Below are 24,389 nucleotides of genomic sequence, written 5' to 3' on the forward strand. Positions count from 1 at the left end.
AAACTACGTATAAACAGTGACAAATCTTGAATTTGTTAAGCAACCCTGAATTAATAGAACACATAAGTGTGAACATTGGAAGATGCGTATAAACAGGTCCCATATTTATACATGTCTTCCTAACTCAGTTATAACTTCCTTAGTGGCAGAAATCGGAGCTTATTATCATTTCTACTTGCCTCAGGGTTTCCCATTGCAGGTGTTCAATAAGTATTTACTGAATAGCGCATATCTGCTTTCCTTCAAGGGTCTGTGCAATAAAACCTTTCCAAAATCAACTGTTTGCCTCTAAAACTTCTATCCTCAGAGGTAAAATAACTTGTGAGAAGTCTTACCTCAAGTAAGTAAGGGAGCTAGTATTCAAACACCTCCTTCACTCTGATTCTAAAGCCCTGCTCTTTAGCACTCTGCCATATCTTGACCTGACACCTTGCAAACAGGTATAAATATAGATGGTCAAATACCTCACCTTCTCTGTTTCCTTTCTGTAACAAGAGTTTCATCCAAATTGTTTTTACAAATGATTTTGTCTCTGAACTGAGCTCCAATCTGATTTGATTTCTTGTGTCTCTGATTTAGAGCTCCAAATATCCTTAGTAAGTAAATTCCATAAAAAAAACACTTATTCTAATTATCTGAAATAGCATTGCTCCAGTCTTCAGATACGAGATGTTTCTCATGGCCTGAACTCACCCTGGGACTCAGCGTCCTGTGATCCTGATACAGTGAGTCTTGAAACTACTGTTCTTGTTTGACAGGCAGTCTAAGAGTAATTCTCAATAACCACCTTAGCTCCAACTAATATGGAGCCATGACTCATATTCTTTATAGTAAACTGTGTATTCTCAGGTTTCTCAGCATATTGTGAACTAATAATGACTATAAAGAAAATAGTCCACAGGCTCTGTTTTCCATGTTATGCTTGGGCATTGATTTTATTTAAGCATAGTTCCTTTCTTAGTTACTAATGTTATTACTTGTTGATGAGCTACAATGTGCCAGACATTTTTCTAGGTGCTGAGGACACAGAGATGAGTAAAAAATAGACCTTGATTATCATATTAGTTGCTGACATATCAGCCAGAGAATATATATTAACTGATAATTATAATACATTGTGATGTGAATTCTGATATGCTGCAGGAACCTAGGGGAGGAGACAGTGAACTCTGTCTGGGAGAGAGCTGAGAAAATTCCACAGAGGTACAGCATTTATGCTGAAAAGAAGGGTACCATCATGAAGTCAGAAAAAGGCATGGTGTGTTTGAGAACAGGCACATTTCACACAGCAGAAATGTATGTGATTTGTGGGGGTGGTCAATGTGAGAATAGTAACGTCCTTGTGGAATCATATCATTCCCAAATGATGATCGATCTGGTTCAGCTTCTTCATTTACAGATGAGAAAACTGAGCCTTACAGAAAGTTAGTGACAAATGTTGTCATGCCATTTCTTCTGCTGTGGGTGCTCCATTAATGCTTACTTCATAAACAGCATGGTCCTACTTATTCTCTTTCAATAAGGAGAGAATTAGTTATTTTATTGACCTGGTTGTAACTGTAGCATTCCAGTGAAGGCTTGGAAACAGTAGTTCGAAGAGGAAAGTGCTCACTGCCATTGAGGCTTCTTTATTTGATCTTACCAATGTTTCACAGACCCTGCAAAAAGTATGCTCCTGACAGAGCCAAAATTCTGGTCCTTTTCTAAAGTCATCCTTTGACAGAAACGCTGTCTCTGCGTGTTTCTTGCTTATTTTTCCTTTTGTTGATAATTATCTGTTCTAAAGAAGGAGGTAGGTTTGCAATGGAATCTATGCATATCCTAAATACAATTACAAAACTTTAAGTTGCTGACAAATAAAGAACAACCAAATTTTCAGGATTAAATAATCTAGCATTATGATCAATTTGTCACACACAGGGCATGAGATGTCCCACAAATTTGATCATCCTAAAATACTTACAAACCTTCTTGCCCTATCGTATAAACACAGCACTTGAGACAATTCAATCATGTGTTCCTTTTTTATAAGAAACTAACAAACATGAAATGAGGAGAGGCATTACTCAGGTGTGCTTTAGCAAGTGGTGGGGTTTAGGATATGCTCCCCCACAATATGGCAGCATGGCATTTGAGAAAACAGTAGAAGCAGGAAGGTCACTCTCATCTTCCCCTCCTTCCTTCTCCCCTGAAGCAGGTCGTAAGACCTAGCTGCCCTTTCTCTAAAGGAGGTCATAAGACTTTAATTCCAAAGATACCCTCCCTATACCCAGAGGAAAGGAACAACCTTATCCTCAAAGACACAGAGATGCCAAGAAGAATCTGAACAAGACTTGCAAAGTGCCCTCCAATTTAGATAATACCTCCTTGGTTCAATCATACTTTTGCACAATTGTCTACTCTTCATCAAACTTGTCAGAAAGATACATAGATTTTCCTGTTCCTTTGGGTCTTTATTTCTGAAGGGTCCTGTGTCACATCAAACTTATGCTAAATAAATGTGCATGCTTTTCTCTTGTTAATATATCTTTTGTTATTGGGATCTCAGTCATGAGCTTAGCAATAGATGAGGAAAGACATCTTCTCTATTACAGATCCATCATGTAAAAACCAAACCCAGGTAGGGTCATTTTGTAAAAAAAAAGAAAAAAATAGAGGTGATTAAATACAAAAGGTGAATAAGCATAATTAGTGAAAACACGAAGGGTAAGATGGAATTTTTGGCATATAACATGAACACTATTTACAGAGCTGCTACCCAGAAATTTCATAGCAATAGCACTTACGCTATTTAATGCAACAGTTTATTTCTCTACTAAAAAAATATGCTCAATCCTCGGCTAGGAAATTAACGACTTAAGTTTTTTCCCCATTTTTGTCTAATTAAGTAGTTGAAAACAATATTCAATGTAGCATAAAGGAATGCAGGTCGACCTGAGCCCTAAAATGAATAAAATCTGAGTAGCAAAATATGGCATAGCATGGACCACTTACGGACCATTTGTTATTTATTGATGCAAAAGAAACAACCCGAATCACACTGTCATTACAACGTTATTACATAGACCCTAGGAATGTTGTGAAATCTTATCTTCTGTACTTTTCTTTACTAGTTAGAATATCTTACCCATGGAATAAGTTAGAAAAACTATGTAATGGCCATGTTACCTATAACCCAAAGACTCCATCCACCTGCAGTGGGTTTCATCTCCAAGTCTCTGCTTCTGAAAACTTAAAGAGCCAAATTATATGGTAACTCTAGAGACTAAAATAAGCAGGGCAAATTCCATAAATGGATATTGAGAATTTCAATATAGGAAAAAAACACTGATTTGAATCAATTTTTTAAAAAATTACAAAGACTTTATTTTTGGATTCCCTTAAAAAGTAAGAGTCAGTTTAACTTTAAAATATGTCTTCTTTTTAAAATTGTGCATATTATGCCATGTACTATTGCCTGCAAATACATCAGAGTCATAAATGCTTTGGTCAAAAGTCTTTACCCTTCTTCAGTTGACTGGTGATTTCATATGTTCTAGGAATATTTTTATCTTTTGGCATGACACTCTACACCATATGGTACGACACACTGAGAAGCAAAAAGGGTAGAACTAGTTTGAAATATATATATATATTTATATATATGTATACACATATATTTATACATGTGTGTATATATGTATATGTATATATACATATACATACATATACACGCACATCTACATGCATGTAAATGAAAGAATTTGGATTCATGACTACAAAGAAATATAAGGACAAAGTTTTGCACTCTGTATTCAGTGCTAAGGTTCTTTGCCCATGTGAAAAAGGTCATTCAAAATCCAAAACAAGATTAAAAGTTCGCTATAGACCTGAAAGCAACAAGAGACATATCAGGAACCACTGTTTTGCTACATAAAGTAATATTTGAACTGTCTGTAACACTTTTTCATTCAATATTTAATGCTGCTTCTCTAAGTGCAATAGTAACTGCAGCGATGACACATGCAACAGCTTGCATAATCCATTTAGGAAGGATTGTTAAGATGAGAAACACACTAAACTGTCTATAATTAATTCCCAGTGGGTGAAAATATCCTTCCCCTTTGATTCCAGGTTCCTTCAATCTGGTTTTACTTTTGAAAACAATCTTGAAGCAAATTTTACAAGTTTTCAGAAAGACTGAGATGTGACTTTTGCCTGGCTACTACCCTTGTGTCACAAAGCAGCTTCCTGCATCTTCTTTACTGCCTTCGATTACATCTGACATAGGGCAGTCTAGGCACACAGTAGACCCCAAACCTCTACTAAGCCAGTAAGCAAGTGGATGCAATAGCCAGTAAATGAGATAGAGAAAAAAAGGCATTTGCCAATGTGGACCGTCAAGTGTGGCTTTCACACAATCTAGTGCAACAGGGAGACAGCAGATCATTTTTGCCTGCTTTGTTCTTAGGCTTAATATATTCTTTTTAAAAAGTCCAAATGCGTGTAATTGTGTGTATTCATATCATACTTACATTTCTTCTAGCAATGCTTAAAATGTACTAGCTCTTAATATTTTCATTTTTAGTAAAGGGGGAGTGCAAATGTCAGAATATTGTTGTAAGAGAGATTTAAGAAGAATAAGAAAAAAGGAAAAAACTGTTAAGAAGTTTGAAGTCAAACATTGTGAGTTTGAACTGCATCACATTAGAAACATTATTTAAATAAAACTTACTTTCAACCTCTATAAAATGAGGAAAGTTACCGTAAGAGGATTCAATAAAATTCAATACAATAGTGAATATAAGACACTTTCCTCTATGTATAATCAGCTCATAGACAACTCTCAAAAGTGTTGGCCATCCTTATTATAAGTCAAAATCAATTCTATAATACTATACACTTACTATAAAAAATATAAAAAGGAACCAACAATATTGGAGTAGCCAATGCTAAAACGATATCTGCTTATTATCCAGAGAATTCCTTTACATTCTAGCCCTAAAGGACAGCATTACTGAAATACAACACTACAACACTAAGTTTTCCATGCCAGTGACCTGACAGTAAGCCTCTTGCCTTCCTGAGATAAGATGATTTGAGTATTCATAGTTCTAAGATACAGCTAATAAAAAGCACTGCTTTCACCTGGACAACTTTGGTTTTTCAAACAGAAAACTAGTCTTTTAAATGGTTTACGAGCTCTCATCCTACCACTATTTGTTTCAAGTGTACTAAGAAGCAAATGTGTGTAATTCTATGTGATTACCAAAAACAGGCTCAGCACTTTCACGAAGGAGTTCCCATTTGTTAAATAACACTATCTACCTATGCCAGGAAACAGAATCTTAAGCACAGTTATACAAATCCAGAACCTAAACCTGAAAGTCTAGTACCTAAACCTAAATATGTATTGTTACACATAATTTTAAACTGAATTTTCAGAAGCAGGAATGTTAGAGGTCATCTGCACTCCAGTTACTGTGTGCAGTTAGGTTTATGTGAAACAAGTCGTTACACTAATATGTTCTCCATTTATAAAATATTCACAATTAGGTAAGCACTTGCTAATGAAATCTTCAGTTTTTAATGGAATAGCAGAAAATGTGGTTTTGTAACATTAGGTTTCAATTTGTATGCAGTTTGTATTTTTGATATCAATATCTAGAACTCTAAAATATTCATAATGGAAAAAGATAACAATTACTGTACCAAACTATTTATTCATTCATTCACCCTTCATTCTTCTAACAAATATTCACTGAGAATCTACTCAGTGCCAGATATTATGCTAGGTGCTAAAACTAAAGTAAAGCTTCTAAAGTTTCTTCTTTATTAATGTCAACTATTTAGGATGAAGTTATGAGGAGAAATGACAATGAATTTAAATCCTGTTATGGGTGTACTTTTGTTAGAATTTCTATTAATTTTTATATTAAGCAATTACAGACTTAATTAATCCTTTCCACTTACCTGTAGAAAAAAAGGATCCCATCCCAAATACTTCTACATTGAAAAAAAGGCCAAACCCATAAAAATGAGCAATTCAGCTATAAAAATGCATGATATAATAGATGTCACCTTCTCTGATTCAGCAAAGTAGCTTTCTATAATTTCGTCCTTTGCCTTTCACAGAACAGTAACCTGGAGTAGTTTCAATGGGATTTTACTTTGTATAAAGCACAAAAACCTTCTCCTACAAGAAGCTGTTAATTTTTCCTCTGCAGATGACCGCTCTCTCCATTATTTTTGGGAAATCGGTGAAGTACAACTCCCATTCCCTTAGATCCCTTCAAATTCTCAGAGTCAAGCTCAGCTTTCTCCTCCAGGCTGCAGGCAACCATAAGTAGGTATGCACCGGGTCTGGGCAAGAAAAAATCTCCTAACCAAATCATATCTGAGTCTCAATACCTTCAACGTCTGACTTATTTTCAAACCTATTTTTAAAATTCATTGAGTTGCTAGATTTATAACATTCAAAACTTACTTGTGAATCTATGGATAAGGAACACAGAAATCAATACTAATCTGTGACCCCATGATAATCTGTAAAATCTGAGACAAAAAATTCTCAAATGATGATGTATTTGCACAGCAGCAAAGGCACTGAGTATTTATTACAGAATGTTCACTTTCCATCCTGCTCCTCATAAGCAACTAGAAAAGTCCACCAAGGTCCAATCTCCCAATCTTTTTCACCCTTTGAACCTCCTTGCAAGAGGCAGTGTAGTTTGATGCAAAGAACATGGGGAATATGGCCATTACAATAGTTTTCTAAGAATGCTGTAACAAATTACCACAAATTTAGGGGTTTAAATAGCAAAAGTTTATTTATTTATTTATTTATTTATTTATTTATTTATTTATTTATTTTTTTTTTTTACAGTTCTGTGGGCCAGAGGCCATGGGCCTCATTGGGCTAAAATCACAGTATTGGCAGGGCAGGTATGGCTGGATTCCTTTCTGGAGGCTCCAGGGAAAACTCTTGTTTCTTTGCCTTTTCCAACTTCCAAAGGCTGCCTGTATTCTTTGGCTCAGGGACTAATTCATCCACCATCCATCTTCAAAGTCAGCAAAAGTCAAGTATTTCTCAAATCATATAACTCTGACCTCCTTTTTCTGCCTCCTGTTTCCAATTTTAATAATCCTGATTCCACTGGGCCCTCTCAAAAACTGCAAGATAATCCCCTATTTTAAGGTCAGCTGATTAGCAACCTTCATTCCTTCTGCAACCTTAATTCCCCTTTGTCATGTAGCCTAACATATTCATAGGTTCTGAAGATTAGAATACGGCTATCTCTGGGGCTGAAAAGGCTTTATTCTGTCTACCACGGTCTAATGGATCTACAACCAAAAACCCAGGTCTATTCCCAAGTAGCACAGCACCTTAATATTTTATTATTTTAGTCTTTTCTTTTGAAAATTGCTTAATAACAGTTAACCTCTTGAATATGAGTGAGGATAAAACGAGACAATAGATGCAAAATACCTAGGCACAGAGGCTAGACGTAGGAGGACCTCGATGATGTTCACTTCCATCTTCCCTTACCATCCTCCATCCTCTCAAAAGTCACCATTTGTATTGGGGTAGAGCTGAATTTTAGATCCATGCTCATTTTAGCTTTATAGTCATGCTCTTTGCCTACCACAACACCACTTTCTGCAAGAAGGTCCCAGTGTAGGGAAAGACTGAGCTGCAGAAGACTTCACATATACAAATTGCCAGCTATGATCTGCCTTTCTACATCACCCCAAGATTCATATGCTGAAACCTAATCTACAAGGTGATGGTATCAGAAGGTGGGGCCTTGGGAGGTGTTTAAGTCATGAAGGTGGAGCCCTCACAAATTGGATTAGTGCCCTTATAAAAGAAGCCCAACAGGTCCTTTGCCCCTTCCTCCACATGAAGACACAGTGAACAGGCACTATCTATGAGGAATGAGCCTTGGCCAGACACAGCAACTGCTGGAACCTTCATCTAGGACTTCCCAGCCTCCAGAACTATGAAAACTAACTTTGATCTTTCTAATCCTCCCAGTCTATATTTTTATTAGAGTACCCAAACAGACCAAGAGAGTGCCCCACATTATTAGGCAAGCACTCTAAGATATTCTTCTGATAGAGATAAGAGATTTATGCTAATCCAACATAACTTTTGGATTGATTTTCTGTTATGACAAAACAGATGAAGTATTTAAAGGAATAACCAGGATTTACCAGTAAAATGTGATTACAGAATTGAGCAATCTTCAATGTTGATCCAATTAGCACTCCTGAAGGTCCCATGAATCATTAAATGGTTATTTTGAATGAAGTACAAAATAAACAACAAGATGGTTGATTTTAGGGTTATCATGCTTTTATTACAAATGAGAATGTTCTCTATCTTAGGACCATTTTTTAAAGACAACATATAACAGTGAAGCAAGCCAAAAATCTGTCTCATATGGTAACAAGAAACAATCCAACTTCTGGGCTTTATAATGGAAAGCATAACATGATGTACTAAGTGATTTGCTATTAACCAAGAGCCACAGAGGTGCCTGGAGATTTCCCTGTCACTTCCTCTGAAAAACACAAAAATCCACCTGTTAAGTTCAGCATACTCTTGAATTGAAAATGACTTTACTCTCAGCTGTCCACATCCTTTTCCTATATTGTATTATAAGAAAAGGGGAAGAAACAAGAAAAACATCCACTAATGATGGCAGCCTGGTTCTACTCACTCCCTGGGCAGTGGTAACAATGTGAGGGATCTAGAGCACGAACGATCTTGCTTGAGAGTAATTAAGTAATTAGAAACAGAAATAATTGACTTATGTGACACAGTGATGTCAACAAATCAACATTTCAAAAACAACTCATTATCTATATAACCTTAACATCTCGGAACTCAAAAAAATCATTAAATTCTTACTTTGACTGAAACTTATCTTAACAGTATTTTAATCTTATTTCTTACTAATTACAGCATTGGAGAGGGGAGTATAATGATATATATGTATGTCGGGTGAGAGGGCTGAAAGATAGAAAAAATTCCATACTATCTTTTTTTTTTTTTTTTTTTTTTTTTGGTCCAAATAGCAACTAAGAGGAAAGAGTCTCTGGTTAGTGCCAAGGAAACCCAATGTGCAAGCTGACTGTCCTCTAAGCTTTCAAATAGAGATAACCCATGATAATCTGGTATTCTGACTTTACCTCATTTCCTCAATTACAAATGACAAGATCATTCCTGCTTACAGACAAAGCTTTGCTCAGAGAAATAGGGACTTGACAATAGTTAAAAAGGTCAGTGTTACTCAAAGTGCAGAGATGACTGGTATAAGTCACAAAGAGATAAATGCAAAGCCTGAGAGTAAACATTTAGAAAGTTTTAGACCAATTTTAGCATGTCTCATTCATTACGGGTAGGACTGCAAAATGGTACAGTTAATTTTACAGAACAATTTTAAGTCTGTTCAATCTAATAATTAAGAAAAATGCTTTAGGTTTGTATCATTTTTAAAATTTTATTTTATGAATCATTTTTCTTAATTTACCAAGGTATCAGTCCTTGACAGATGCAAATTAAAACAAATACCAAGAAAACCAGTCCTTCATCACAGCTAGTTTGAGAAGCACCACAATAAAATATCCCTCACAAATAGAATAGGCAGAGTAGTGCCTCAAACGTACTTGCTGGCAGATATTATTTACTGTGATCCCAGATTCCTTTTAGCATGCTGAATAGGTAACTGATAATGCAGCTAAGTAGAGACAGCAGGACTTAGAACAAAAGCAAGTAAACACTAAAATTGAAAAAGAACGAATACTTAGTAAGTCCTTTATAAATTCTGTGCTTACAGACTAATAGTCTGTCACTATATTTCCACCATGATAGCATTTCCACAAGTTGAGAACCACTGATACATTTTTCAGTATCCTTTTTGCCATTTAATATTTATAGTGAACTGTTGACTAGAGCCTCAATGGCCATTAGGTAACAACTCAACAGTAGAATTCTCTGGATGTCTTGATTCTTCAAGAAGAGTCTTGGTAGAACTGCCATATATCACGCACCTAGTATGTATCTGGTATTGGCAGATACTTAATGCATCGTGGTTCAAAAAAATTAAATACTTTATTCAGAATAACAAAATGAGTAAGAGATGGAGCCTAGATTCAAATCCAGGAATGTTTGATGCTCCTGCCACTATAGGAAGCTGCCTTTCATCAGAATAATGTGCAAGTATAACTCTGAACTGAATCACACTTATTTTGAATAGTATAAAACCTCAGTTGCTAACAAGAAGATCAACAGAAAGCAGGGAAACACTTGATGAAAAAAGTTAAAAAAAAATATGAATCCTTATATATAACACCAAAAGCAGGTTATATTTTTAAAAATGAGAAATTGAACTTGATTAAAATTAAAAACTTCTATTCTGCAAGGACACTGTTAAGAGACTAAAGATACAAGGCCAAAGCTAAGAGACAATATTTTCAAAACATTCAAAGTATACAAAGAACTCTTACAATTCAACAATAAGAAAACAACCTAATTTTTTTAAATGGGAAAAACATCTTAACAGAAACCTAACCAAAGAAGATATATAAATGGCAAATTAGCATATGAAAAGATGCACAACATTCTATGTTATCAAGGAACTGAAAATTAAAACAATAAGTATCACTTCACACCTATTAGTATGGCTAAAATCCAAAACACTGATACCACCAAATGTTTTCAAGCATGTGGGAAAAAAAGCAAGTCTCATTCATTGCTGGTAGGACTGCAAAACCGTACAGTCATTTTGGAAGACAGTTTGATAGTACTTTTACAAAACTAAACATACGCTTACCATGTGATCCAGCAATGTTGTCCCTGCATACTTACCCAAACGAGCTCAAAACTGAAGTACACATAACTTCCTGCATATAAATATTTTTAACACCTTTACTCATAACTGCCAAAACTTGGAAGCCATCAAAATGTCTTTCATGTCTGTCAGTGAACAAACTGTGGTACATCTATGTAATTTAGAATAATTGAGTGATAAAAAGAAGAGCTATCAAGCCTTGAAAAGACATGGAAAAACCTTAAAGGCATATTGCTGAGTGAAAGAAGCCAATGTGAAAAGGCAGCATACAACATGACTCCAGCCATATGACATTTTAGAGAAGGTAAAACTAGGGAGACAGTAAAAAAAATCAGTGGTTGCCAAAGGTTAGGTAGGTAAGAAAGAGGGATGAATAGCAGAGGCCAGGATTTTTAGGGCCATGGAACTATTCTGTATGACACTATAACTATATTAGTCCATTTTCATGGTGCTGTGAAGACATACCCAAGACTGAGTAATTTATAAAGAAAGAGGTTTAATTGACTCACAGTTCCACATAGCTGGGGAGGCCTCAGGAAACTGACTATCATGATGGAAGGGGAAGCAAACACATCCTTCTTCACATGACAACAGGACAGAGAAGTGCCAGCAGGGGAAATGTCAGACACTTTTAAAACCATCATATCTCATGAGAACTCACTCATTATCATGAGAACATCATGGGGAAAATAACCCCCATGATTCAATCACTTCCCACCAGGCCTCTCCCACCACATGTGGGGATTATGGGAACCACAATTCAAGATGAGATCTGGGTGAGAGAACAGCCAAACCATATCATTCTTCCGCAGGCCCCTCCCAAATCTCAATTTTCTCACATTTCAAAACACAATCATGCCTTTTCAACAGTACCCAAAAGTCTTAACTCATTCCAGTATTAACCCAAAAGTCCAAGTCCAAAGTCTCATCTGAGACAAGGTAAGTTCCTTCCACCTATAAGCCTGTAAAATCAAAAGCAAGTTAGTTACTTCCTAGATACAATGAGGCTACTGGAATTGGGTAAACACACCCATTCCAAATGGGAGAAACTGGCCAAAATAAAGGGGCTATGGGCCCCATGCAAATCCAAAAACCAATAGGGCAGTCATTAAACCTTAAAGTTCCAAAATAATCTCCATTGACTCCATGTCTCACATCCAGGTCATTCTGACCCAAGATGGCCTTCCATGGCCTTGGGCAGCTCCACTCCTGTGGCTTTGAAGGGTACAGCCCCTCTTCCAGCTGCTTTCATGGGCTGGCATTGAGTGTCTGGCTTTTCCAGGTGCTCAGTGCAAGCTGTCAGTGGATCTACCATAATGGGGTCTGGAAGATGGTGGCCTCCTTCTTGCAATTCCAATAGGCAATGCCCCAGGAGTGACTCTGTGTGGGGAATCCAACCCCACATTTCCCTTCTGCACTGCCCTAGCAAAGGTTCTCCATGAGGGCTCCACCCCTACAACACACTTCTGCCTGGAGATCCAGGTGTTTACATACATCCTCTGAAATCTAGGCAGAGATTTGCAAACCTCAGTTCTTGACTTCTGTGCACCCACAGGCTCAACACCACATGGAAGCTGCCAAGACTTGAGGCTTGCACCCTCTGAAGCAATGGCCCTAGCTGTGCTTTGGCCCCTTTTAGCTACAGCTGGAGCTGAGGCATTTGGAATACAGAGCACCATGTCCTAGGCTGCACAGAGCAGTGAGGCAGGAGTTAGGCCTGACCCACAAAACCATTTTTCCCCCCTAGGCCTCTGGGCCTGTGATGGGAGGGGCTGCCATGAAGGTCTCTGATGCCCTGGAGACATTTTCCCCATTGTGTTTATGATTAACATTCAGCTCCTCCTTACTTATGCAAATTTCTGTGGCAGGTTTGAATTTCTCTAAAATGGTTTTTCCTTTTCCATCACATTGTCAGGCTGCACACTTTCCAAACTTTTATGCTCTGCTTCCTCTTGAACACATTGCCCCTTAGAAATTTCTTCCACCAGATACCCTAGATCATCTCTTCCAAGCTAAAAGTTCCACAGATCTCTAGGGCAGGGGCAAAATGCCACCAGACTCTCTGCATAGCAAGCATGACCTTTACTCCAGTTCCCAATGAGTTCCTCATCTCCATCTGAGACCACTTTATTGTCCATATCACTGTCAGCATTTTGGTCAAAGCCATTCAGCAAGTCTCTAGAAAGTTCCAAACTTTCCCACATCTTCCTGTCTTCAAAGCCCTCCAAGTCTCTAGGAAGTTCCAAACTTTCCCACATTTTTCTGTATTTTTTCTGAGCCTTCCAAACTGTTCCACCCTCTATCTGTTACCCATTTCCAAAGTTGCCTCCATATTTTTGGGAATCTGTATAGCAGTGTCCCACTCCCTTGGAACCAATCTACTGTATTAGTCCATTTTCACACTGCTATTAAGACATACCCGAGACTGGCTAATTTATTTGAAAAATTGGTTTAGTTGACGCAGAGTTCTGTATGCCTTGGAGGCTTCTGGAAGCTTACACACATGGCTGAAGGGGAAGCAAATATGTCCTTCTTTACGTGGCAGTAGGAGAGAGAAGTGCCAGCAGGGGAAATGTCAGATGCTTATAAAACCATCAGATCTCATGAGTACTCACTATTGAGAGAATAGCATGAGGGAAACCAGCCCCATGATCCAATCACTTCCCACTGGGTTCTTCTCATGACACATGAGGATTATGGGAACCACAGTTCAAGATGAGAGCTGGGTTGGGGCACAACCAAACCATCATTTGACATTTGTCAAAACCCACAGAATGTAAAACACAGAAAGAACCCTAATGTAGTATGAACTTGAGTTAACAATGATGTATCAGTATTGACTTCTCAATTGTAATAGATGGACCACACTAACACAAGGTGTTAATAGTAAGGGAATTGAAGGAGTGGGCAGTGAAAGGGAGGGGTAAAGGGAGTACAGCAGGTCCCCAAATACAGTTGTTTTTCATTCAATGGCATTTGTGATAACTTGATGAGAAAAAAGTATCAATTCAACCAGGGGGCAATGTCTGTGTGGAGTTTGTTAATTTACCCCAGGTCTGCATGGGTGTTCTCCAAGTACTCTGTTTTTTTTCCCACATCCCAGAGTTGTGCACATGAGGTTCGTGGCTGTGCCTAAATGATCTCCATCTGGGGAACTGTGGGTTTCTGTGAGTGGCCCCTGTGATGGATACTGTCCTGTCAAGGGCTGGCTCCTGCCATGTACCCACAGCTGCCAGGACAGGGTCTGGCCACCTGAGACCCTGAACTGGAATAATTGGGTAAATAATAATCTTACTTGCTTTTGCTCATCTTTCTTAAATGCATGTATATATCACATTTAATTCAATGTTTAAAATTACAAGTGTCTTTGGTCCTTATTTAGAAGTTTTGTGAGGTTTTGTGACCAGAAATATGTTGTAGGAACTTAACTCTTGTTTATATCAATTAGCCTACTGTAGAAAATACAGGGTCTTGCTTAAAGTTGCAGTTTCCATCCAAGAATCCAGATGATGTTAAGTGAGGACTTACCGTATGGGGCAGCTTTTTGTACTTTACACTCCTTTTTTTTATTTTGAGATGGAGTCTTGCTCTGTCGCCCAGCCTGGAGTGCAGTGGTGTGATCTCAGCTCACTGCAACCTCTGCCTCCTGGGTTCAAGTGATTCTCCTGCCTCAGCCTCCCAAGTAGCTAGGATTACAGGCACGCACCACCATGCCCAGCTAATGTTTTTTATTTTTATTTTTAGTAGAGACAGGGTTTCACCATGTTGGCCAGGCTTCTCTCAAAGTGCTGACCTCAAGTGATCCACCCACCTCGGTCTCCCAAAGTGCTGGGATTATAGGCATGAGCCACCGTGCCCAGCCATACACTCAGTTTTTTTTTTTTTTTAAGCCTAAACTGCTCTAAGAAAAAAAGTCTATTTTAATACAAAAATGTATATGATTCATAACCATACATCTCAAAATTTTTCTGTGCTCATGACTACTTTTTATGTCAATCATGAGAAATTTTGAGGATATTCCACTGTATAAGTAAAAAGCCACTCATCCATATCCAGGACCTTGATAAGGCAATAAGAATCCCAGTGTTTTACTATCTGACTTATAATTCATACCTATTCCAAGGTGGGAATTTCCCTCTAACTACAAGCAAGCCTTTGCACTCAGAAGATGATTGTGGGCATGTCCTCCACTTCTTCAATGCAGTGGTTCTCCACCCTCACCCAAAGGATATTTGACAATATCTGAGGACATTTATTATTTTCATGGAAGGGGAGAGTATGCAACAAGCATCCAATAGATAGAAGCAAGGAATGCTGCTAAATATTTTACTGCAAAGGACAGCACCCACTACAAAGAATCATCCAGCACCAAATTTCCAGGTTGAGAAATCCTTCTTCAATGTAACCCACCGTGCCAAGATGACCCACTGCCTGTGAAGGTGGTGAATCGCCATTCCAGATGTTTACATAAATCCACATCTCCATTTGGGGACACAACTTGCTCTGCATAAGAAAAGTTCCAACAAGAAAAAGATCTCAAAGACTGAACCCAGAAGAGGAAGCCTCAGCACTTGACATTTCCCAGATTATCTCAGAGAGAATCCTTCCTTCAACAGATGATTCAAAGGATACATGAACTGTAGTGACCACTGAGTAGTCTACAGAACCTAGCTGAGTCACCTTTGTCAACTACAAAATGGAAATGCCAGCTACTAGATAGATGTGAGAATCAAAGCACATGAGAAATGTGACCACATTTTGAAAAGTGTGAGGTCCTATTTACGCAAACAAGCAATAATCAAATCTTCTCTGAATAACATCAAGCCTGGAAGACCCCAAATCCTATCATTTCTAATTTCCAATGTTCGATCTTTTGGGCCAACACCATACCCCACATTCGGGATCAGTGTTCTTTTCCTTATCATTATCACTTGAGCAAAATGATAAGGAAAGTTCACTTCCACCTAAAGGCAAGCTTGAAAATCCACAGGAATAAGGCAGCTAAAGGACCCTAGGAGATTACATTTAAAATATTAAAAGGAAAAAATCTGAAACTCATTTACTCTGCGGTGTGAGTATCCAGTGAGAAAAGTTGAAAGCTCCTTGCCCCAAGACCAATGTATTTTAGTAGGAATCAAAGCCTAAAGCTAAAGGAAGGGCATGCTTAGCTGTATGAAAGAGGGGTGCTTTGAAATACGATATGCTTTTTATTCTTTACGCCATAAGTTATCTATTTTCATCTTTCCATAAGGCCACACTGCCTGCCTAAATCATGAATTAAAACATTTAACCATCACTTCTATTCCTCCAATGTGCCCAAGAGTGTTTACAATATCTGATTAGTAGAGATAAAAATCTTAGACTCACATAAGAAGAATCTATTTTTTAAAATGATGCTGTTATGGGTTGAATCATGACCCCTCAAAACTCACATGTTGAAGTCCTAACCTCTAGTACCTCAGAATGTGATTGTAATTGGAAATAGCATCATTACAGATATAATTAGTTAAGATGTGGGCATACTGCAGTAGGGTGGGCCCCTAAAACAATATAACTAGTATCCATACAAAGAGCGGAAATGTAGACACAGACACAAACACAGGGAGAATTCTGTGTGAAGATAAAAGCAGAGTTCAGGGTTAAGCTTCCATAAGCCATGATACAACATAGAGTCCAGAAAATCACCAAAAACTGGGCAAGAGGCATGGAACAGAATCTCCCTCTCAACCCACAGAAGAAAGCAACCCAGAAACACTTTGATCTTAGACTTCTAGCCTCTGGCATACGAGACAATAAATTTCTATTGTTTAGGCCACCCAGGTCGTGTGTGGTACTTTGTTAGAGCAGCCCTAAAAAACTATTACAGGTGCCTATCAAGTAAAAGCTTTAATAAGGTCATTATTGACATCAAAAGGTATGGTAGGAAGAATAATGCCCCTCAACTGTCCATGTCCTAATTCTTGAAGCCTGTGAATTTGGTGCTATACATGTCAAAAGGGACTTTGCAGATGTGATTTAAATTAAGGATCTTGAGATGAGAACATTGTCCTGGATTGTGAGCACAGACCCGAGATAATCACAAGAGTCCTTATAATAGCGGAGTGGAAATGTCAGCGTAGGTGAGAGATTTAGAGATGCCATGCTGCTGGTTTTGAAGATGGGGGAAGGGCCCATGACCTAGGTGTTGGTGGCCTCCAGATGCTGGAAAAGTCAAAGAAATGAATTCTTTGTGAGAGCTCCCAAAAGGGACACAGCCCTTGCTCACACTTTGACATTAGCCCAGGAGGACTTCTAACCTCCAGAACTGTAAGAGAATGAATTTCTGTTGTTTTAAGTCACTAGATTAGTGGTAATTTGTTATAGTAACATTAGAAAACTAATAGAGATTTGTGGTATCTGGAAGTAGTGTGCTGCTATAACAAATACCTAAAAATGTAGAATTGGCTTTGGAGTTGGGTAATGGGCAAATGCTAAAAGAATTCTGAGAAGAATGGTAGAAAACTATATTTACTGGAACAAATGGTTAGTAGAAATATAGACATCAACAACCCTTTTAGTGAGAGGTCAGAAAGAATTAAGTAAGGGGTATGGTAAAGAACATACCTTAAAAAATACTTAAATCATCAAAAATAAACAGTAGAAATAGGAATGTTAAAGGCACTGCTGGTGAAGACTCACATGAATGAAGAACTGAGGAATGTATTATTGGAAAATGGAGTAAAAGGGATCCTTATATAAAGTTGCAGAAATCCTAGCTCTACTGTGTCCTTGAGTTATGTGGAAAACAAAACTTGTAAATGATGAACTTAGATATTTAGCTGAGGAGATTTCCAAGCAAAGTGTTGAAAGTTTAGCTTATTTTTTTCTCACTATTTATAATAAAATGTGAAAGGAAAGAGATAGATTAAGAGAAGAACTGTTAGGCAAAAAGGAACCAGGAATTGATGATTGGGAAATTGTCCACCTATCCAGATTGCAAGTGCACTAAATTAGGAGATTCACTGCCGGGAAACAGTGCTCTGCAGAGAAAGCTAAGGAAATGGTTGGACAACTTTTGCTAGCGGTGGGAAGAATCAGAAAGCCAGTTCAACCCATCACACACTCATTCATTTGTACGGAGTATTTAATCAATCGTTGAAAAGATTAGGGAATAATCTTTTCAATGACTAATAGCTGCCCTCAACCATGTCAGCAGAAGCCAGGAATAAAGATGGGATTATCCAGAAAAGATCTGGGAAAACAAATATCTCATGAGTGAATGTCTGTGACACACATGGGAGGCCCACAGAGTTCTTTGGAATTTTGCCCCCAAGATGGATCATACACAGATCCTCACAAATACCTGATTGTGATGATTTAAATGATGAGATCTGGAACTCTTAAACAGATGCGATTTTGGACTTTGAGTTGATACTGTAAATGGGTTAAGACTTTTGTGGCTATTTGGGATGGAGTGAATGTATTTTTTTTTTAAATGTAGGATGGACATGAATTTTGGGGGCTCAGCGGGAAGACTTTGTAAGGCAGAATATGTGATTAAGTTAAGGATCGTGACATGAGGAGATTATCCTAAACTACCTATGTGCACACTGGTGTAATCACAACTGTCCTCACGAGAGGCAGGAGTGTCAGAGTAGGAGCAAGAGATTTGAATTCTCTAGAAACTGAGAGAGGCAAGGAAATGTATTCTCCCCTAGACTGTCCAGAAGGAATACAGCCTTGACAGCACCCTGAATTTAGCTCACTAAGGTCTATTTTGGGTCTCACATCCAGAATTGCAAGTTAAAAACAAAATCTGTTATCACCCCCTCCCCATCATATTTTCTGTAAATACTTTCCCCTCTTCGTTATAAATTTTTTAATTCTGGTTTAAGCACCTCATTTTAAAAAGGTATTATTTAATCCATTTTTCATTTATTTAAAAGAATTCAAACATCTTATATTTATTTTAATTGTTTCAGAAAAACTAATTTTTTTTTTCATTTTTGTAGGGATTGAGCAAGGAAAGAATGGAGACATCTTCGTTTTCATGTTTGTCTTTTGCAATGCAGACTATTTTTATATGTTATCTTCAACAATAATTTGGGAAGTGGGTATCTATACCTAAGTCTATTATTGATACACAGTGATTTAAAAATATATCTCTTTATTGGACAAAAACATGTTATTAATAACTTGCTGTAGATGATCTGCGTTTCATAACACAACCAGTTCTAAGTAAGAAGTCTTCTATAGGAAAGACTACTCAAAGGCTGGTCCTTCCAATGGAAATGATAATTTAAAACACTTTAAACATATTTCTCAAAGTTTTATTTTAAATAACATATTAAAATAAAATTTTAAATTTATTATTCTTTGCTTTGTAAAATAAATACATATTTATTGATATCAACTTAAAGATACATATAAGCATAACAAAGACAAGAAAAACCATCCCACAGAAATATGTCACCTAGAAATAATCACTGGTAAATGTCTTTCTTACATAGAATTTGGATTCCAGAAATCTCAAAGTTGCTTGAACCAACCCAATATTTCCACAGAAAACAAAATATGAAACAAACAAAAAAAAGAAATCAATTTATACTTGCTGAAGAACAGGCAAAAGAAGGCAGATATCGGAGGAGAGACAATGCTTAAAGAACAGACCCATATTGAGTGAGGTCCAGCGTGGACAGGATTGCCCCTGAGGGCACTCCCTGTCAGCAAGCTGGAACTCAAGTAAAAAGCTACAAGTATTATCAGCATGGGGTGTCAGAGTTTGGGGCTACTGAAGTGGCTGGCAATTAAGGAAAGAAATCTAGAAAAGAAGAAGGCACCTCAAAAATCTGTACATATACACCTCTCGAATTATTGGCCAACCCTGGACGTGTGCATCTTCAGGGAAGACCCCCAAAAAGCCCAGTGGAAGGGATCTGCTGGAATCCTGCACAGAAGCTTCAGCCACTGCCCACCACTGGGGTGACAGAATTTAGGGTTTGAATTTCATCTGCCCTAGTCAGTTCAGACTGCTATTGCAAAATACCATAAACTGATTGACTTATAAACAGCAGAGATTTATCTCTCACCATTCTGGAGCCTGGGAAGTTCAAGATCAAGGCACAAGTACATTCAGTATCTGATTCATAAACTTCCATCTTCTTGCTGTGTCCTCACATGGACAAAGGGGCAAGGGAGCCCTTTGGGATCTCTTTTATAAGGAGACTAATCTCATTTATGAAGGCAATGCCCTAATGATCTAATTATAACCCAAAGACCCCACTGCTTAACACCGTCACCTTGGGGGTTAGGATTTCAACATACAAATTTTAGAGGGGAAGCAAATGTTCAAATGATAGCATCACAAAAGAGAGAATCTGTAAATATCTCAAGCTTTTCATAGACTCACCTTGACAAAGAGTAAAACTAAGCTTCCATGAGTTCAGAATAATCAGCCAGAAATGTATCTGCATGCTAAAACAAAAATCAACACTTCAGAGGAAAAAAAACAAAATCCAAAATCCAGAAAGATAGTGCTTCCAACCAATAGACTGGCATTAATAAATACTGGGAAGGATGTGGAGCAATGTAAACTCTCATGTATTATTGATGGAATTATTTAAAAAAACAAAAAAATCAACAATTACTTAGAAAAGTGTCAATTTTCCGAAGTGGTTGTGGATAGAAAACTCTGTATTCTATGCCCCTCAATCTTCTCCTGTGTTATATATATTACAAACTACAATTAAATAGAATGAATGAACTAATGATAGATATAACAACAGGAATGAATGTTAAAATCATTATGTTGAGACAAAGTTACACACAAAAATGGATACTGTAAAATCCCATTTATATGAAGTTCAAGAATGGGCAAAACTGACTCAGAACTCTGGTAGGAACTGACTAGAAAGGAGGCTCTTTCTCTGCCAGGCTCAGTTTCCATAAGGAGAGTGGCCCAGGCCCTCCTCTTCTCCATCAAACCCTTTCATCAGGCGATCTCAACTTGTTCATGCTTTAATTCCCTCTTCACATTTGTGGCTTTCACAAACATGTATCCTGCCTGGACCTCTCCCCTGAGCTCTGGGTGCTCACTGCCTATTTAACATACCCGAAACAGAATTATTGATCTCCTCAATTCCCCCAAACCTTCCCTATCTAAGGAAATGACAGTACCGTCCACTAAATAATCAGACAAAAAACCAAAAACAAAAAAAAAAAGGGAAACAAAACTTCTAAGCTTGTTGATTCCCACCTCCCTCACACATCACGTTTAGCCCATTAGTAAATTCTGTTGACTCTGCTGTCAAAAATATATCCTGATTCTAACCACCTTCCATCAACCCCACAGTCACAACCCTAGGCCAAGCCACTGTCATCTCTCCTGATAAATACTGCAGTGGCATCTGTGATTGACAGTCTCACCAGATAATATCCAACAAGGGAAAAGACAATTTCACAAAAGGAAATCAAAGTACTGTAGCCAAAAGAGGTGGAATTGATAAGTGTCTGAAGGCAACAAATGACCTCTGAATTGATTTTTACCGATTTAAAAAAAACCATTTTTATAGGTAATATTTAAATTTTTACTTTGAAACATCTGGCATTCCTATACTATGCAATATTACACACTTTTCAGCCATAATTGTTCTAAAGATGAAAATGGAATGAGAATAAAAAGGTAATCTATATACATATAAAAATCTCTCAATGTGATAATGGAAAACTGTGCTGAATATTTTTATCATGTTAGGAACAAGAAGGGCTTTCTAAGCAAGGACATATATCTAAAAACTCTTAAACAAATGCAAATTACAATAGTAAAAATAATTGCAGCTGGTATGAAAAAGTATGAAAATTCCTATTACATAAGAGTCTTTGCTGATTGTATAGAAAAAGAACCCAATAGAAAAATAAATTATTGAAGAAACAGACAATTACTGTCTTTAAAAATATACAAATTCCTTTAAAAGTAAATACATGAAAATTTGGGATAAAAATGAAGCTTCATTTTCTTTATGTATCAGATTGGCAAAATTAAAATGATTTATACTACCAGTATTGGCAGAATGTGGAGAAATTGGCACTTGCACAGATGATTAGTAGTAACATAAATTGAGGCTTAGAGTAGTTTGGCAACATCTATTAAAATGTAAAGCACACATACATTTTGATAACAACTCCACCATCCTACATAAATATTTCCACAAAAGCTCAAAGATATCCATGTTTTGTGTGCGTGTTTTTGTGTATGTATGGTGTACATGTATATAATCATTACAAATAATGACTTCTATAAACTGACATAGGAAGGTAACTAAAATGTATTGCAAAGTGGAAAATACAAGGTGCAACACAGGGTATATTTTCCCACTATTTTTAGTAACATATATTCATGCATATTAGCATAAGATTTAAAAAAATCTGTAAGAATATATAAGGGACTCTTAACCATGTTTCTGTTCTTAGAGGTGATATCAGAAAAATCATTTTCGTAGAGCATTAGTAAATTGTCCAAACACTATAAATAAGGAACATGACTCTGTACTGGGACAAATGAAGCTATCTTTTACACACTGAAATGCAATATAATCAAAGTAGTGTCCTATAGATATGCGGCATTAAACAGTCTCGTATGAAGGAATTGGCAATTGATGGCATGAATATCTCAGTAAAATAATTTTTCATGATATAGAGAAAGATCAGCCTATTCTCAGAACGCTAGGAGAGAAAGCCTACCTTACCCTTTCGCCCTCCTGTCCCTCAAGTTCCACATTCTCACACCAATTACCTTCACTGATCCAAACTGCCCTAGTCAGCTTGTCTGTTTCTACCCTGCATGTAAAGTTGGAACAGAACCAACAGCCTTCTTTTACCACTTCTCTTTAAAGGCATACCTAGAGGTACTTAACTGGCTTTGACTGATCCTGCAAATAGAGAAGGTGGAACCTACATAGAATCACATACCACTGAAGTTCAAGTGTCCTGAGTCCTCATCTTGGGCTCTAAAGCAAAAGCACAGCCACTGGAAAAGGCAACCTGGAGGAGTGCACATTCCAGGGACAGCTCTGAAAAGTGACATGGGAAGCAAGGCAAATACTCCTACAGTACTCATCTCCAGGCATTCTAGAAATGATGACAGATATTTGTATGCAGTGCAAAAGTGTCATTTCCCCAAAAACTATTGAGAAACAACCTGTATCACACACACATAGATATCTATACATTGATATATATGTATGCAAATATATATACATATATGTATCAATTATCATCCAACAAAATACATCTGCTTGGTTTTCAAAAGCGATGAACACCAGAGCAGTATGAAAATAGGACCCAGAAAGAAAGGAAAAACAGATTAAACTCAAAGTGAATGATTTTATCTGAACTTCTCTATTTCTACTTCCACAATTCAAATTAGGTAAAGAAGTGACATATGTCTAGGTTTTGTCATTATTGTGTTTTGTTTTGTCCTTATAAAAATGATAGAGCAACTGCATAAAATACTCTCCATTAACTCATTTAGTACTCACAAAAATCTCACGAGGCATGTACTATTATTTCAGCTTTCCAGATGAGGTACAGGGAGGTAAACTGAGGAAGAGGCACTCAGAATTATTGTTCACACCATGCACTGGCATTTTCTTGAAATAGTTCTCTCTTAACTAATGAAATGTAAGAATATTCCCCTCCTGAAATGTTCTATGACTTCTAGGCCATAAAACATCAACTCACAGTGGCAAAACACACAATGTATCTGTTATGCATAATGCATACCGCCAACCTAGGGCTTATTACAACTTATGCTCGAGCAGCAAATGGAATTCGGTCCCAAAGCTTTAATATGTATGCATATGTGTGGGAAAAAGACAGAAGAAGCCTTTGTTATTACAAAGTCCCAAAGGAAGCCAGTGCCCCGCAGCAAGTTCTGACTGTCTGCACTGGAAATCATGGAGGGGGACTCCCTTCGCCATCTGGGTCGCGCGCGGCCCGCAGGGCCCAGGGCGCATGCGTGGCCGGGCGGCCGAGGCGCTTACCTGGTGCGCCGGTCGAGCAAGCAGAGGGCCAGGAGCAGCAGGGCCGCGGCGAGGGCCAGGCCCGGGAGGCCCAACCGCTCCAACGAGAAGCGGCCCGTGACCGCGGACATTTCTCCTGCCATCCGGCGCGCGCTAGGCCGCGGTGGGCAGCCCGGGGTCTCCCTGCGAGCAGCGCGGTCGGCGACTCTGCAGCCTGCGACGGCTTCTCTCGGCGGCGCCCCCTAGTCCAGGGCCGGAGAGGCTGGCCTGCCGGCAGAGCAGACAGGAATGTCACCGCGGTCTCCCAGGCTGAGTGACAAAAGTTCGTGGACTGCCCCCTCCCCGCCTATCCTCCACCCACGCGTACCGCCCCATTCCCCTACCGTTTCCGACCCGGCTGCTTCTGGAAAACAGCGCCCTTGATCCTCCGGGGCAGGAAGAAGGGCCGAGGAAGGGGTTAGAAGGGGAAAGAGTTAGGATTTCCCAAGAACCAGCCCTGAAGGCCTGGAGGAGGGGGATTTCGCTTCTTAGTTGGACAGGAGCCCCTTGGGTT

At 38.1% G+C, this 24,389-nt stretch overlaps 1 protein-coding gene across 3 annotated transcripts in view; it reads right to left on the minus strand.

The window, feature by feature from the left end:
• The window catches only part of LOC104672629 (cytochrome P450 7B1), a 211,019-nt gene extending 186,866 nt beyond the window's left edge, over positions 1–24,153 (minus strand). The window contains exon 1 of one of the 3 annotated variants that reach the window (XM_030938144.1): positions 23,858–24,129. In XM_030938144.1, the coding sequence (XP_030794004.1) occupies positions 23,858–23,979 (122 nt within the window). In that variant the 5' untranslated portion in view covers positions 23,980–24,129. Of the gene's footprint in view, positions 1–23,857 lie in introns of all 3 variants that reach the window. The other 2 variants (XM_010376461.2, XM_030938145.1) reach the window with 2 other exon arrangements.
• Positions 24,154–24,389: the final 236 nt, after the last annotated feature.

The sequence above is a fragment of the Rhinopithecus roxellana genome, chromosome 9 (genome assembly GCF_007565055.1).
Source record: "Rhinopithecus roxellana isolate Shanxi Qingling chromosome 9, ASM756505v1, whole genome shotgun sequence".
Classification (NCBI taxonomy): Eukaryota; Metazoa; Chordata; class Mammalia; order Primates; family Cercopithecidae; genus Rhinopithecus; species Rhinopithecus roxellana.